This window comes from Aplysia californica, unplaced genomic scaffold, assembly GCF_000002075.1.
Source record: "Aplysia californica isolate F4 #8 unplaced genomic scaffold, AplCal3.0 scaffold00266, whole genome shotgun sequence".
Lineage (NCBI taxonomy): Eukaryota > Metazoa > Mollusca > Gastropoda > Aplysiida > Aplysiidae > Aplysia > Aplysia californica.
In genome coordinates, this window is record NW_004797536.1 from 282,129 (window position 1) to 299,030 (window position 16,902).

The following is a 16,902-nucleotide window of genomic DNA, read 5'->3' on the forward strand; positions in this document are numbered from 1 at the left end:
ACTTATAAGATCTCAAATTCCCAAGTGTTTCCCCGGGTATCTTATACTGTATGCTTGGACAGAAACGTATGCAGTGTAAGCGTCTGAGGAAATCGAAGGTACGAAGAACTGCAAGGTCTTAGTAAACCCTCTCTGGTCTTAGTAGAGGCGAAATCGAAGCTCTGTTCTATTCCTCGCATTGCTTTATGAGATTATCGTACTGCAAAGGTAAAAGTAAATTTGCCCCTTCCACCAACGCCCCCCCCCCCTCAAAAAGAAACCACCCAAAACATTTGGTAGTTACTTCATCAAGTACTCACCCACTTCCGGGTTCGACACTCTCTATGGGGTCCCTTTGGGGTCCCTATGACGTCATGCGTGAGACACATAAGAATTGAGATTCCAAATTAGGTTATACCGAAAACCGTGTAGCCTGTTGATATTTATGGCTGTTGTCTCAAGAACAACGTACGGCTTTCAAAAATCTTCAGTGGCTATACAAGAATGACTGGTCACATTAGTGCAATACATTTTTTAAAACTTCATTTAAGAGAAATCCTGATAGAATATTTTGTTAATACTTTTAAAAGGTCTTATTTTTGACAATGCTAGCTGCATGGAGGGAAGGGGTTGGGAGAGAGGGGGAGGAGGAGACCAGGGAAAGGAGAGGGTGCGGAAGGTCTTGTTACTAGTACTGCTACCAGCTTTAACATTCAGTTAGGTTGTCCGGAGCAAATATTAGCCGAGATTAAATGAAGAAAGTCAAATTTGTCTAGGACGGCCTCCCATTGTTGAGAAGAAAAATAGTTGTCATAGAGAAGTGACCATCTTACACGTGTCATTATAATGCAAAACAACGACAAAAACAATAAAAACAACAACAATAACAACAACAATAACAACAACAACGACAATAACAATAGTAACAACTACCACAACAAAACAAGGAGGGAGGTGAATTGGATGTTTGTACAAAGTGATTTTCTTATTTCTTGTACGGGTGGCTGTTCAAGCAAGTTGTTCGACTGTATTTAGAACTGCACTGAGAGAGAAAAAAAAGAATTTCTCGAGTCGATTCTCAGCCGTCAGGTCTGCACATCACTCTGATCGACTCCAGCACTCATTTGACGTGACAGGAGCCATGTGGGTAAAGAAGGGGGGAAGGGGGGGGGAGTGGGGTTCAGTAAGAAAGAAATAGAGAGGGAGAGACAGAATCAGAGTTAAAGTAGTAAGAGAGAAATATACTGAGAGTGGGGTGGCGGGAATTGTCATACCGCAACCTTGAGATGTCACTGGTGTTCCGGCAGCGGGATGTTGTACTGGTCAGATTCAAAAAGTTCCATCTACCATTACAAAGCGTTGTGGATGAGACGCTTTGGCAGTGAAGCCTGAGAAATGTTGTCAGAGTCCCACAGTGCTGGTAGCTGCTCATGTATTCTCCAGGGACAGAGACGAAGGGTGAGTGCAAGAAAACTGTGTTGGACATTATGGAAAGAAAGACATGTTCGTTTATTTGAGATAAGACTTATTTCTTTCCTTCAAAGTGTCTTTTAAACCGATATATGAATAGCAGAAGAAAGGTAAATATCGGCGTACTGTTTAATCCCCCGAGAAAATATTAGACGAAAGGTTTAAATCAGTCTTTCCGGATCTTTAGTTTAAAATAAAGGGAAAAATTTGAAAGAATAGAAAACGTGGCAGGGGGGATTTTTTAAAAGTGGACATTGATTAATACATACAGCCTTGTTTATTGCATTGAAATGATGAGTCGCTGCAGCTTCTACCACTTTTCGTATTTCTCTAGCGAAACAAAGGATGATAGTCTGTTGCTGGTTCGTGATCACACACAAGCACGCACGCACGCACGCACGCACGCACGCACGCACGCACGCACGCACGCACGCACTCACACACACACACACACTCTCTCTCTCTCTCTCTCTCTCTCTCTCCCCCTCTCTCTCTCTCTCTCTCTCCCCCTCTCTCTCTCTCTCTCTCCCCCTCTCTCTCTCTCTCTCTCTCCCTCTCTCTCTCTCTCTCTCTCTCTCTCTCTCTCTCTCTCTCTCTCCCCTCCTCTCTCTCTCTCTCTCTCTCTCTCTCTCTCTCTCTCTCTCTCTCACCAATGCACATACACGCACCTGCAAACATACATACGTAAGCAAAAACAATCGTATTGTCAGGAGATTTTTTTTCTTTCATTCTTTCTTTCTTTCTTTCTTCTAGTGCTTCTCCTTTTAAAAACCCACACAGGACGAGAACATTCGCGATACTCGAGGAAGTCTAATCACTCAAAATGTGTTGTTTTTTTTGCGGGAAGGCATAATAAATAATTATGTACCAACCCAAAATATAAAAAAATACTCAAAGAGTGGACGAACACAAGGATAGAATCAGAATTGCATGCAATTTAACCCTATCCCTACGTCATGTTCTACTCTCGTATCCATACGACGTGGGGAACTCGGTGCCACCAATTTCCAAAGAGGAAATTAACTCGTTAATCCGACTCGTACGTTTTGGATAGCATTTTGTCAAAATGATGTTTTGAGAAATACTGAACGTTTCAAAGAGATCTTCGCACTAGAAGTATTCTAAAATGTGAAGAATACAACCCTGGGGTACAAAATGACCCCAGGGCGTACGGATAGGGTTACTTCTCTCTAAAGTTTTTGGACTGTTTAGATTTATCAGACCTTAAAGCCCGTATTTTTATTAACTTGTGTATTCCCTAAAAGCTCCAACAGTTGGGCTGGGAATTCGTGGAAAATTTACTGCTCTAGTCATTTTATCAGACTCACACCTAATTTTCTTCTTGAAACGCTGTAAAAGTTACATTTAAGGAGATTTTCGCCACCGGCATCAGCTGTAGTGTAAAGGTTTAAAACCTACTCCTCTGCATGTAGAAGACGTGGGTTGATTTGCGTTAAAGTTTTTTTAATTGTCTGTTTGTTTCTTATTTGTAGGTTGTTTCTTTTTTGCGGGGGGGGGGGGAGGGGAGGGGTCTTTTTTAATAACAAAATGTGTCCGTATTTTTGCTGGAATGATGTATCCCACTCTGTGCTGGTCGGCCCTTATATACCCAAAGTCAAAGCCGCCTGCCTCTTAAATAACCCAAATTATGTTGACAATAATTACAGTCTCTGACCAGTCTGAATTAGTCTCTCCGCGTGAATATTTAGTCTTTAAGCTGGAGTCTTTGTTTGGCTGATAGTCGTCCATTTCGAGTTATTCTAGAGAGAAATGTTTCAATTTGAAATTTAAGATAAAGTCATATTATAAATGAAGTATGTAATTTTAACATACTCGATTCCTTATTCTAGTAGAAACTTACAGTTGTTGAAACCCCTGATGTCATACCCATCGGCCCTTTCGCAGAAGGCTTTCCGTCAGTCCCTGGCACACCCCATGTTTGACTTCCTGCCAGATTTGGCTTCCAGCTTCCGTTTGCCAGATAAACAGGCTTCTAAAGCAGGCTCTGAGTGCGATCACGTGGTCCGCTTCTGCGGATATCTGACAAGCGACTGAGATAAGAACCAGAACCCTCAGATGAATAATGGCTGAAGCTTAATTACTTCACACGGACCCTTTTACCAGAGAACAATGATAAGGAAAGCATTAGCCAGCGGCTGCTGTCTACTTCCAACGATTTCCTGCAAAACTTGGAAGATTTAAGAACGGGGTGCATTAACTCCGTCCATCATACCCCCCCCCCTCCCCCCCCCCCCCCCCCCCGAACCCATTCCACCCTTCCAACCTCTCAATAATGTGAGCGTTAACACAATCGCCAACACAGCGGGCCCAAATCTCAAACAATTGCATTTGTCTGTTTAATTTTGATTCAAGCTGGGGGCTGTGGAAATCATGATTGCAGCATGGGGCTATCGGGTAATCATTCCAAAGGTTAGGCTGCCCACGAGCAGGGAGGTTATTTTTCGTAAGGGAGACAATATCATTATTCTCAAAGTTTTGTGCTTTTAGAAAACTATGTATGTGCAGTTCACCTGATTTGCAACGATATTTCGGACTGGAAATTGATGGTACTTTTTAAAAAAGGCATCTATGGGCGTTTCGCTGAATGTGTCATTTTTTCGACAGCTGATAGAGAAATAATTTGTGCCGTTCACCGACATTCAGGAGAAAACAGTCACCGTACACTGGATTCATAACTGCTCTTGTTCTTGTTCTTCTTCTTGTTTTCTTCTTCTTGTTTTTCATCTTCTTCTTGTTCTTGCTCTTGTTCTTCTTCTTCTTCTTCTTTTTCTTCTTCTTCTTCTTCTTCTTCTTCTTCTTCTTCTTCTTCTTCTTCTTCTTCTCTGTGACAATCAGACAGTCAGTCCAATGGTGTGCACAAACTGTACAATTTTCTTTTGATCCCCGAAGCTGCCGCACAGTTTTCGCTCAAGTGGTGTAGCATAACAATATTATTATTGTTATTATCTTCTTCTTCTTCTTCTTCTTCTTCTTCTTCTTTTTCTTGCAGCATAACAATATTATTACTGTTATTATTATCAAGTTGTAATAAAGAGCTATGTGCAATTATACCCTCCAAATTCTTTACCCAGCTCAGTGACCACTCCCGGATCTATCTCCCGAGATCTTAATGTTCTTCTACCGGTTTTCCGAAATTAGGGGATTTTGCAATTGGTGTTTATCACGGAAATTAAAATCCTAATAACTCTACGCGTATTTCAAGCCCTTCTGCTTTTGAATTGCCATGAATTTTTCTGCTCCTGCAAATAATATTTGGATGTGTCTTCTGCTACTTACTTGAATACTTGAATGTAGAACTGGGGTTATAGGAAAAGGGGGTGCTCTATGCTTCCTCGGCCCTCTACACAAGGGTCCATGTCAGTGGTTCTGTAACTTACTTTACTTTACCTGCCACTTATACCGTGAATTATCAAATTAGAAAGCCCACTGAGTTTAGAATAAATTTCGAGATCTTAAGGTGGCATTTGCTCCCATAATCCACCTCATGACTTCTGCAAGCTTGAATATCGTACAATTTGATTTTACACGGCTTATTATAACACTACAGAAAGGTAATGTCACCAACATTGTAAATGCCACTGATATCAATACGAGTATGGCATGATTGGTCTATTCTATTCAGGTATACAAAACAGTCCACGAGTTCTTTGAGGATCTTGCTACTATTGCATCCTCTCTTCCTTGTCCTCGATATGAACCTTGAGTACTGACAAGCTCACCTTTGAAAAGATGTGATATATTGGTATCTAACATTGTGTTAACCTCACAAAAAAGACAAAACGGAGTGAAATATATGTGAGGCAGCGTGGTGGAATCAGGCTCTCGTCAAAATAATCAAAGTGAAGAAACTTTCCGCAGGTTTGTGAATTTTTATCAAATTTTTGTTTTTTGGCTCAACACCTTTCATGCCCATTAAAGAACTCATTTCTGTGTGGATTTTTCTGAAAAACGTTGAATAAAGGCACAAAAAATGTAAATTTTCAGTTACCACGGACTCATAAGCTAAGGTTATAACTAATCTTTGGCGGCCATTTTCTCACTAATTTTACCTCTGAAAACAGTAGACCCCCACCTCCTTCATTCGCAAATATTTCGACTTGTATTCTAGATAAATGGATACTTTTTTCATCCAAATAAAGACAAGTGAACACGCTTTAAGAAAATACTAATAACTTTACATGCCCAAAAAATGACGAGAGCCTGATTCCGCCACGCTGCCTCACATATTTAATACTAGCATCAAACACGGTGCTGAACTCGCACAAGAAAAGACAAAACCGACACTCTACATTCCTCCAAGAGCAAAATGTTCTCTTACATCATCGCAAACGCAACCATCTTAGGATCCCCACAATCAGCAGTTTCATCCGGGGATTTGAACTCTGGACAGCTAAGCAGTTATATCAAACTGATTTGCTCTCGACTCGCTGTCAACAACTCTGCTCCAACGGACATATGTCTACCCCCAGATGCCAGTGTGACTCCCAATAACTATAATAACGGTCTTCAGATCGGCGAGGACTGGTTCCTCAAAGCTCTGAACGTGTCAGTTACTAACAAGATAGTGATCGCTGTTCTGTTCTGCCTCGTTTTCGTTGTCACATTATTGGGAAACAGCCTCGTTCTCGTCACCGTGGCTTTCAACAAGCAGATGTGGACCACCATGCACATGTTTATCATCTCGCTGGCTGTCAGCGACCTTTTGATCGGGTTAGTTTTTTGTTGTTGTGTAATAGAATGAGTTTAATGGCTTACTACATACCCCACCCGCTCCCAACCCAACCCCCAGCCCTTACAAATACAAACAAAACACAGAAACGGGGATCTGTGGTTAAGCTCTTCGCACTTGAGTTTGGTATCTGAGTAGAGATGAAAAAGTCTGTATGAATAAGGAAGTTAGGCTTCATTTTTAAAATATTTCAAAACAGTGCGACTTCAGGTGTTGTCTGAGAGTAGCTTATTTTGTTCTGTTTTGCTTATTTTTTGTTTTGTTTTGGGAACGTTGCTACATTGGTTGGACTCACAAGTTTGGATACGATCTAATGGCAGTATTACGATCCTGAGCACATTTATTAACCCTATCTGTACACCATGGGGTCATTTGTACCCCCGGTGTTGTATTCTTCACATTTTAGAATACTTCTAGTACGAAGATCTCTTTGAACTTTCAGTATTTCTCCAAAAAAATCATTTTGACAGACTGCTATGCAAAGCGTACGGATCGGATTAACTAGTAAGTTTCCTCATTGGAAAGTGGGGCACAGAGTTCCCCACGTCGTATGGATACGGTAGTAAAACACGACGTACGGATAGGGTTAAGTGTCTGTTTACTTGAATTTTTGTGTCCAAACACACCAAGATCCTTATTGTTAAGTATTACTAGATACCATGCTTAGACAATCTCGGAGACTGAGAAACTGACATAATTATGGTACAGGTCATCAGCAAAGTCGACAAACATTTAGATCTGAATTGGCGCGGGAATACTTCCCAAATATCTCAGTATGGTTCGATACGTTTGGCTCAGGCAGATTAATGTGTTCATTTCGATAAAACAGATAATTAAAGCTTATGTAATGGCGTTTATTTGTAGCTTGCCTGCTTTGTAGCATACACACAAGCTTCGAAGACTGTGCATTGTGTTATGGCTTGGTGATTTTGTTTCCTGGACTGGCACATGTTCTGAACCAGTCTCTGAGGTGTTATATCGGGTGGCTATTGCGGAAGGGATCGGGTCAGGTCAGGTCGATCGTCTGACTCGTTGCCTTATACGGAGTGCCCACTACGGATGGGATCGGCCGATCGGGCCGATCGCCCGAATCGGTCGCCTAAAAAACAAACGTGTTTGTTTTCAGTTTCAGGAGACGGAGTCGGGCGATCGGCACGATCCAACCGTTGTGGGCACCCCGTATTAAAACAAACGCGTTTGTTTTTGAAGCGACGAGTCGGGCAATCGGTTAGTGCCACCACAACAACCTTGCGCCCTCAATCTGAATAGCAAACCGACCCGACCCTACCCAATCGTGTCAATGGGCACCCGGAATAACAATTGAGCTTATCGCCGTCGCACGCATATGATACGAGCTCGATTCTTGTGTTGAGAGAATGTTTAATGAGGATCACGGTCTTTCTCCTTGCACGTTGTATCCCTCTTAGACGAGATTGGCCCTGAGAGGCAAGGTCAAATCCCGCCTCCATACCCCCAAAATTTATATAAAATCTGTAGACAGACGCGTAAAACACCCACATTATAAAAAAAACCCAAAAACATTCTGAGACAGGTTTGAATTTCTAAAATGCGCACTGCTTGTTCAGCTGGTAGCGTGTGGAATTTGATGAAGGCAAGCCTGCTTTGCATTCTCAAAGAGGCATTTTTGAACGTGATGAGAAAGCTCCTGATATCAATATACACCGGGCTAAACCTTGGTTCATTCCTTGAGCCAATAACCCGAAGCTGAAGACATTTCGTGGAATTTTCTGGAACCCGTGGATCGATCAATTCCATCACCCATAAACTGATAACACAGTTATTCTCAATTTCCAGTGCCCTGGTTGGATATAGAATGTTTGCAAAGAGAGTTATAAGCTCTCTGCACTTGTGAAGATCTGCGTTTTATTCGAATACATTTTTAACCACAACGATATTACAAGGTTTGCTTGACAGAGTATTGTGTGTGTTTGTGTGTACTTTTTGACGGTTTTTTTTTACGACAGCTGTCGACAGATGGAATCAAGCATGTTATTTTTCATCATTGTTCAGCTTGTCTATGTTGGAAAAAGAGGCGGCCGTCTTGGGATATTATTTTTTTTGTCTGTCAAAGAAAAAAAGTTATGTCCCTTAGGGATAATCCCCTTTCTATTCTTAGGTAAATGACGTCAAAAGATAACGCGCTCTGCAACTTCGCCCTAACCTAGTTTGGCTATATAAAAGCTGAAACAACATGACAATATATTATTATTTTATCAGTTTTCCGGTGTAAGGAGCCTTTGACGCGTTACGCGAAACACTCCTTAAGTCGCGTAATGGCTTCCTTGTTGCCTTTTCAGTCCTCTGGGTAATGTAAATTGTTTCTCTGTTTCATTATTTAGAGCTAGAAAGATTAAGGGGAAACGTTGAGAAATATATCAAGGGTATTATTGAGGTTTATGAATGGGCACCATTTTTGGGTGCTGTAATAATGTTCTGCCCTATTTTTGCAGGGGTGTGGTTTTTTGTTGTTGTTTTTTCACTTTTGTTTTGACGTTAAATATATTGTTGGGATTTTGTTCATCCATTTGCTTTGTTTGTTTGTTTGTTTGTTTGTTTGTTTGTTTGTTTGTTTGTTTATTGTCGCTTTGGGGTGGGGAAAGGGGGGGGGGACAGTCTGCTTCAATACCAAGCTAAGGCAAAGCTCTACTACGCCAGATGTGCTTACCTCCATTTCGTCCTTTATCTCTGATTCTGCTGAAGAGAAACACTTTCAATAACAGCATTTTGATGCAACCTGGCATTTCAGCATAAACAGTGAACAAAATTTATGAAAATTTTCTGCAAGAGCTAAACAAACACAAACACACGCGCACACACACACACACACACACACACACACACACACACACACACACACACACACACACACATACACACACACATACACACACATACACACACAGGGAGAGAGATAAAGAGAGAAAATGAGAGAGAGAGGGAGAGAGAGAGAGAGAGAGAAAGAGAGAGAGAGAGGGAGAGAGAGAGAGAGAGAGAGAGAGAGAGAGAGAGAGAGAGGAGAGGGAGAGAGAGAGTCCATTATGCAATATTGTTTAAGACTTGCACAGAGAATACACAAGATTCAAAGTACAGTTGTGATACGAATTGCTTTTATAATACTACACAAAAACGGCACTTTGGAAAGGTGATCAATGGGTGAGGTCGAAAAAATTAGATAAAAAGGAAGCAATGAAAGGAAAGGCAAGAAAAGAAGGCTTTTCGTCTTCAACAATAACAATGTACATCTGAGTGTTTTTCCATCTAATAAGGGTCTGTATCTTCTATGGGTGTTTTATGGGTTTATTTTTCTCTCCAACCCTTCCTCCAGTACCTCTTCTTAATATCATTCACTGGTGAGGGCTGGTGAAGAGTGAAACTGAGCACTTATAGTAGTTATACGTGTGGCATCGTGGTAAAATCAGGCGCTCGCCAAGATAATAAATTCAAAGACACCAACATTTTTCTTTCCATTGAGCAATTTTTATAATGATTTTAAAAAAAATTATTTTAGTTGAACACATTTATTGTTTATTGAAAACACGTTTCTGTAAGTTTTCATTTTCCAAACGTGTGTTGGCACAGAAATGTGAGTTTGTTTCAGAAGCGAGAGCTTTTAGGGAGTCTAATATTTTCTTATAAGTTCCTCTCTACTGACGTTATTACTCAAACGATTGCTACAATGAGGCGACACAAGTACGGAGAAAATATAAAATTGGTTCTGTTGATAAACTAGAAGAGCCAAATCCATTTTGGAAAAATATTTCAGTCTAAGTCATTTAAAGCAGGGATCTACACTGTATCTTCATTTTGTCTGACCGTTGCTTAAAAAAATATATATTGACCCTCGTTCCTCTCTATTCTCGTGTACGTTAAGGGGTGTTTTACTGGTACTTTGCCCTGGCTTACAAACAAAGATATAAAGTTTATTTACAGTCAAGCATTCCCCTAAAGTATCACACAGCTTCACGAAAAGTCCCTTGTCTGTTCAATGTAAATTACCATTTCAGTCCCCTGGACGGAACGCACCGCAGTGTTCAATGTACGGCGGATCTCACTACCATATTCATTTTCCGTCTTTGTCGAAAGCCTAGTACTCATATTCTTACTATGCAGCTGGAAAAATAGCTTGTAAAACAGGAGAAAATAGAGCAATACATCTCTCCTAAACACACAATGCCTTGCTCCACAGACAAAGAAATGTAAACTGCAGATATTTTACGCCCCCATCGACGCAAGTTAAGAGATGGGCTGCCTATCAGGGCCAACCCTGACTGAGAGGAGTACAATGTTCCAGCAAAAAAATCCGGAAAATTGGGTTTTAAAAAACCCAAACAAGCCACCCCCACGCTGGAATCGAACTGACGTCTTCTGCGTGTGGCAGCGAAGCGCATTAACAGTAAACCAAAGGCGCTGGTCTACTCGACAAAGCAGGGAATCGAACTCACACCTTTCTGACAGCTGCAGGTCCGAGGCCGTAGCGCTAGACAAGAAAGTTTCAGTAGATTTTGTCTTGACTTTCCATCTTTTCACACATGATTTGAATCATTTGTAAACGAAAAGTAATGTTTGCTGTATAGTTCTTTGGCGTCTTGACGATACACATTTCATGACGTCGTGTGCATTTTAACCACTACGTATTTTGTTATGTTAAAATAAAGCCAGAATGCTCTCCGCACACATTCTCTTTGGGGGCTCTCGTGGCCTATAGGTTAATGTGTTCGCCTCTCATTCAAAGGTCCCGGGTACGAATCAAGGTAGCGACCGAAAAAAAATTCATCTCTAAAATAGTCTCCTTTCCCCTCCTTTCCTGCTCTCAAGTAATGTTCTGTCGTCTGCTTTCGTCTCCACTTTATGCCCCCACCCAGTCACCTTCTTTGCCCCCTCCTCTGGGCTCCTGACTCTTTCTGCAGCCTTTCTACTGCTACTCCTTGGCTCCTTCTTACTGCTGTCTTTTAGCCGCCCCCCCCCCCTGATCTTCTGGTAGGAAAGATCTACACCAAGCCTTCTCGGACAAGGGCAAAAAATCTCTGAGGGCCCTTGTACAAGTTGCGCACGTTAAAGATCCCTTTGTGGTCTTAAATCTATAAGAGTAGGCTTCGGCCGCCATCCGGGCAAAATTCAAAATTTCTTACCTACAGAAAATGTTTAATGTGTCCAGTGCGCTCATAAGACATTATGCAGTTGCGAGCACTGTAAACACTTACCGAAATAAAACAACAATCTCTTTGTCATAATATTAAGTAATCAGTCTTGTGTCTTCTGGGCCAGACGTGCGCGCCTTTTTATCCTTAATAGAAAAGAGTTTACTGTCTCCGGCCTTAGAACATATTTTTTATTCTGATGATTATATGGGGGGGGGGGGGGCACTTATAAAACAGTAACTACGTAGTCTAAAAACAGCCATATGCATTTATTACAGCCGGAAGCTCCGTATCCCGGACTCTAACGTGGAGATCATCAGGATAAAATGTGTCGCTGTTTCAGGCTCTTCCTCTCTACAGCTTTAATAAAAAAGAGTTTACTGTCTCCAGCCTAAGAACATTTTTATACTGATGATTATTGAGGGGGGGGGGGTGCTTATAAAACAATAACTATAATAACATAATCATTTTTTACTTCAGAGTTTTGTTTTGTATCTTTTCTTCACTTCCTACTTGGCAGCATCACTTGCATTCCTATGAACTTGGCCCAGGCACTGACCACAGACTGGACACTGGGCAGTCTAGCTTGCAAGCTGGTTCCGTTCTTCACCCAGGTCAGCATAGCGGCCAACGCCCTGACCTTGTGCTGCATGGCGGCAGAGAGATACCTGGCCATTGTCTACCCGCTCAAGTTTACCTCTTTTCATGTAAGTCCCTATGGGATCTTTCTTAGCACCGTCGAGGCTTGTTCATTCCCTCCTCCATACACTCCTCCTCCGTTTCATTCTTGCACAACCACCCCTTCCTCCTCCTCTTCCAACTTTACTCCTCCTCCTTGGCATCTTCTCCTCTTCTTCAACCTTCTCCATCTCCTCCTTTTCCTCTGCAGCCCCGTTCCCCTCCTCTGCATCCTCTCCTCCTCTTCAATCTTCACCATCTTCTCCATTCTCTCTGCCACCCCTTTCTCATCCTTCTGCTTCTCCTCCTCTTTCTCCTTGTCCTGATGATTATGATGATGTTGATCAGCATCATCATAGTTATCATCATAGTGTAGTTCCGTGTCCGTTTCAATACCTAATGAAGAGTAGTCTCTTGATTCTCAGGAGTTTCCCCCACAAAAGGTTAAAAGTGCGCATTAAATTATACACGTGGATTTTTTTCGACGGACGACTCCTCTATATAAGACTTAACGATACTCACGAGGCCCGTTATATAAGTAAGTAAGTTTCTCACATTCATAAAATGAAGTATATTTTTTAAAATCATATTATGAAATTTGAAAATGTCATAATTATGATATCTTGGTTCAAGAACGAAGCTATACATCAGATCTGAATAGCCACTGAGGGGGACAAAAGCCACCATACTATAGCTGAAAGCTTCAATTCTTTTTCTCGAAGTGAAGCGTTAGTTTTACCTTTGTCGCCTGTTTCAGATAATAGTATTATCATAATAATTAAAACGACGTGGTGGAGTCACGCGCTCGTCAATTTTTGGGCATGTGGAGTTAATAGTGTCACCTGAAAGCTTTTTCATTTGCCTTGCTTTCTATGAAGAAGAAACACTAATCTACCTTGAATAGAAATCGAGATATTAAAATGTTCAAATTGAAGAGGTGGGGGTAGCATGATTTCAGGGCTGACTTTGGTAACTTCGATAGCTTGAGAGTTCTTGAAAACTGAAAATCTACATAATATTTGTTTGTGCCATTAATCAACGTTTTTCAGTAAGAATTCACATGGAAATGTTTTTATTTTTACATAAACGGTGTTGGGCCAAAAAACAAAAATTCAATAAGAATTGCCTAACTGGAGTCAAAAACGCTTTTTTCTGTTTGATTATGTTGACGAGCGCCTGATTTCACCACGATGCCTCACAATATAAGTGATTAGAAAATACCGAACAGACACTTAATGTTTTTGTTTACCGCAGACGCCTCTTCGTCAAAACATTTTTATAGATGTGTTCACTGGTTCTGACTTGTAAAAGTTTTTTTGGGGTAATACTTCCTGGTGCGATTCTCTTACTCTATGTAGTCCTTGATCCAGGTGTGAATTTACTGATCTGTATAAAAAATGTTTAAGTATTGCACAATTTCTTTATTAAGCCGTGACAGGTGGACAGAAGTATACCGTGTTGCAAAAGCTCTGTCACACCCACCTTAAAAGTTCTATAACTCATTTACTATTCAGAATAGTAAAGAGAAATTTGGTACACGCAATCATTATTTATTTCTGCCAGCATGAGATTAAAAGAATTGACAAAGGTCTTTCCTTACTCAAGGGAGATAATAATATTCACACTGACCCTTGCAAAATCCAAATCAAAGCTCAATATCGCGTGTGGCCTCTTCTAGCTTGAATTACCGATACAAAACGTATGTTCATTGACCGAATTAATGTCTTTATGGTTGTCGGAAGAATCCCCTGACATTCTTTGTGAAGTGCTGCCTTCAGTTCCTGACGAGTTTATGCGGAGTGCGGCCTGTTTCGAATCAAGGTCATCTTACAGATGATCTGTTTGGTTAGGCTTGTTGTTCTTGCAGGCCAGTCCAGAACATTGATTTGACGAGTTTGGAAAGAGTTTTCACTGATCGTGGCCATTTGTGATCCGGCGTTGTCTTGTTAGCACATTCCATCATCCGTGTCATGTAGGGCAGTCACCGTGACGAAGAATTTCATCCCAATACAGTCTTCCTTTGAGGTTGCTTTGAAAAGTAACCAAATGTGTACGATAAAGGGTAGAGATTCCACCCCATACCATCACATTTCAGCTACCGATTCGGGCGACTTGTGGGTGGGACGTTGGATTTGTGAAATGTCTATCCTCTTCTTTTAAACACGTTTTTCTCTTCCATCAACACAACGAAATAAAAACCTTAGACATTGCTGAATAGAACACTTTACCGACGTCTTCAGTTTCATTGCCAATGTTGCTGTGCCAAAATTTGGCAACTTCTTCCATGAAACATTGTTAGAATGGCTCCACATAAAGGACGATAATCACGTAATCCACGATCATATAAATGTTTAATAAGTGTGGTGTTTTAAGACAGTTTGAAGTATCTAGCAGTCTCTGCACTTAGTTGGAACGGGTTTCAAACATGGGGGTCGACGATAACCTTATTCTGACGTCGAATTGTCGCCCTTGGTAGGCCACGTCTAGGGTTCTCTTCGACAGTTATAGTGGTGTTAAAACGTTTGTTCAATCGTTAGTAATAGAAGGTCTTTCTGCACACATTTACGTGTCTTGCAACAGCAGAAAGCGCAATTAAAGAATTTATCAGACACACAGCGCCTTTATTTTCTGCATTTATCAGTTTTGTTATTTTGTGAAAAAACGACCTAACCGTTAAAAGGTACGGGATTTTTATAGTGTGTAAGGTGTGTTTACACATTCTCTAGTTCATTCAAGATAAATTGTGTGTATAGGAAGCATTGATTTCAACGGAGACCGAGAAAAATCAATACCAACACTTTGCCCACGAACTACTTCCGGTTTATGATTTCTTTCGTCCGCTCTTGCTTAAGGAGTCTCATAAGTCACACAAGTGATACTTTTCATTTTTTTCTGCAATTCTTACGCTGTACAAAAAAGTATCGTAATATAATGGGTGAGACAGAACTTTTGCAACCCAGTATAATGCGAAACAATAATAGCTCTGTGCTGTGACACAGCAAAATACAGGAAATCAAAAACGTCTATCCTTATTTTGAGAGATTTTGTAAAAACCTGTCAAACACTTCAGATTTGTTTTTTATTTTTGTTTTGTTTGCCTATTAATGTATTAACTCCCAGAAGCTTTTAAGCTAATGTGAGAACACACGGGTGTTTAGAGCATACATCAACAAGCTTGTGAAATGTTGTGGGGTTCATTGTTTGCTTGTTTTTTAAACTTGAATTTCCCCCAGAATTCTTTAACAGCTCTTGGAGAATCTGTGGATATTTACAATCCCTGGCCATTCGCTGATACAGCAGTCACACATTTAGATGTTTGTCTCAGGGTTCGGGATTCCTCATGAAAGAACGTATTGCCCCGCATGATGCAACGCAGCGTCTGTGCCCGAGACGGACATTCCATTGATTTGCTCCCCGGAGAGTGATATTCAGGAGTTATCAGAAATGCTTTTAGTAGCTGCAAAGAACGGCGGGCGGAAGAATTCCTTGGAGCTTTGTCGTTGGTACGCTCCTCGCGTGCTTGAAGATCTTTACTTAGACAGACGCCAGAATCCGTGCGCATTTTGCGCCTCATCTCTCTTGAATCGATTGAATTATTCAGGGTGCAGACATCTGAGAGCGGGGATTGAACACCTTTGGGAGACACACATAAAAATGGTAGATAAGGTCAAATGGATTCACATTCTTTCCTCAGTTTTTACTGGACAAAGTAAGAGACAGATCGTGTATACGCCATTAATAATTTCCCTCTTTATTTCGGTTCAGTTACATTCCTAGAATCATTTTTATAATGGATTCACGACATTTTACCTCCGTCGGACCACAGTCTGTCTTTGGAAAACAATATTTATGCTTGTCAATGAATAAGATTTGCATAACTTTAGAATAGACGTCTACGCCTTAACTGAAAAAAGCAAAAATCATTTAGGTTTAACACCTGTTGCAGTACTGTGGGGTTAATTTAGAAGCTGGGCCTCTGAATATAACGTCCATTACCGACATGACTGAACCAATAAATGGGAAAATTCGTGTTAGGTGCTTTTTCCATAAGACACAACATCGAAACATTGGAGCGAGCTGAGTCTCGAATTCCCGAACCCGCAATCTAAAGATTACGAGTCCGGAAGCCTAACCACTAGACTGACATCTCCCTGCCTTTATTGGTTTGAAAAACATTAAATTCTGTTTATTCTCATCAGAAACATCAACATAACGACCTCCACAATTAAATGCATAAGTATACAACGAAAAGAAAGCCATTTTTTCTGTGCATACTTTTAGTTTGTGGAAAATTTGGGAACAAAAAATGACGTGTCTTGAGTCTCTCCACACTTCACACCACCAAAATAAAGCGGCTACACTCCAGTCAAAGGAGCAACTCTATTAACTTATTAAGTGCACCTTATAAACACGGAACATCCTGGATACACTTGTCAGTGTGTGATATAATCATGTTTTATGCTCTTTTCCTGAAAAGTAATATCTGAAATCAGAGACAGACTTGACGAACAGCTGAGAGCACTGTTAGCTCAATTGGTATCATGTTAAACTACGAAGCGGATGGTCATGGCTCAAATCCATGACGGGGCGTTCTGAATTTGAGTTGTTTTGGGGATATTTTTTAAGGCGCTTCACCCACTTGGCAGTTCCTATTTAATTGTAGATGGGCGTTTTGTTCGGAGGTCCCGCGTTGAAAAGGGTGATAGACTGAAACAACGACCAATGAAGAATGGCTAATGCTTATTATTGTACTGTGTGGACTTAGCTTTAGTGATGATGATGATGATGATGATGATGATGATGATGATGATGATGATGATGATGATGATGATGATGATGATGATGATGATGATGATGATGATGGGT

General features: G+C 40.9%; 1 protein-coding gene across 1 annotated transcript; it reads left to right on the forward strand.

The window, feature by feature from the left end:
• Positions 1–11,378: 11,378 nt before the first annotated feature.
• Positions 11,379–12,065, forward strand: LOC106012119 (galanin receptor type 2; the record flags this gene model as incomplete). The annotated part of the gene is given in 1 exon segment (XM_013083980.2): positions 11,379–12,065. A coding segment is annotated over 1 exon segment (171 nt), but the record flags the coding sequence as incomplete, so codon positions are not given.
• Positions 12,066–16,902: the final 4,837 nt, after the last annotated feature.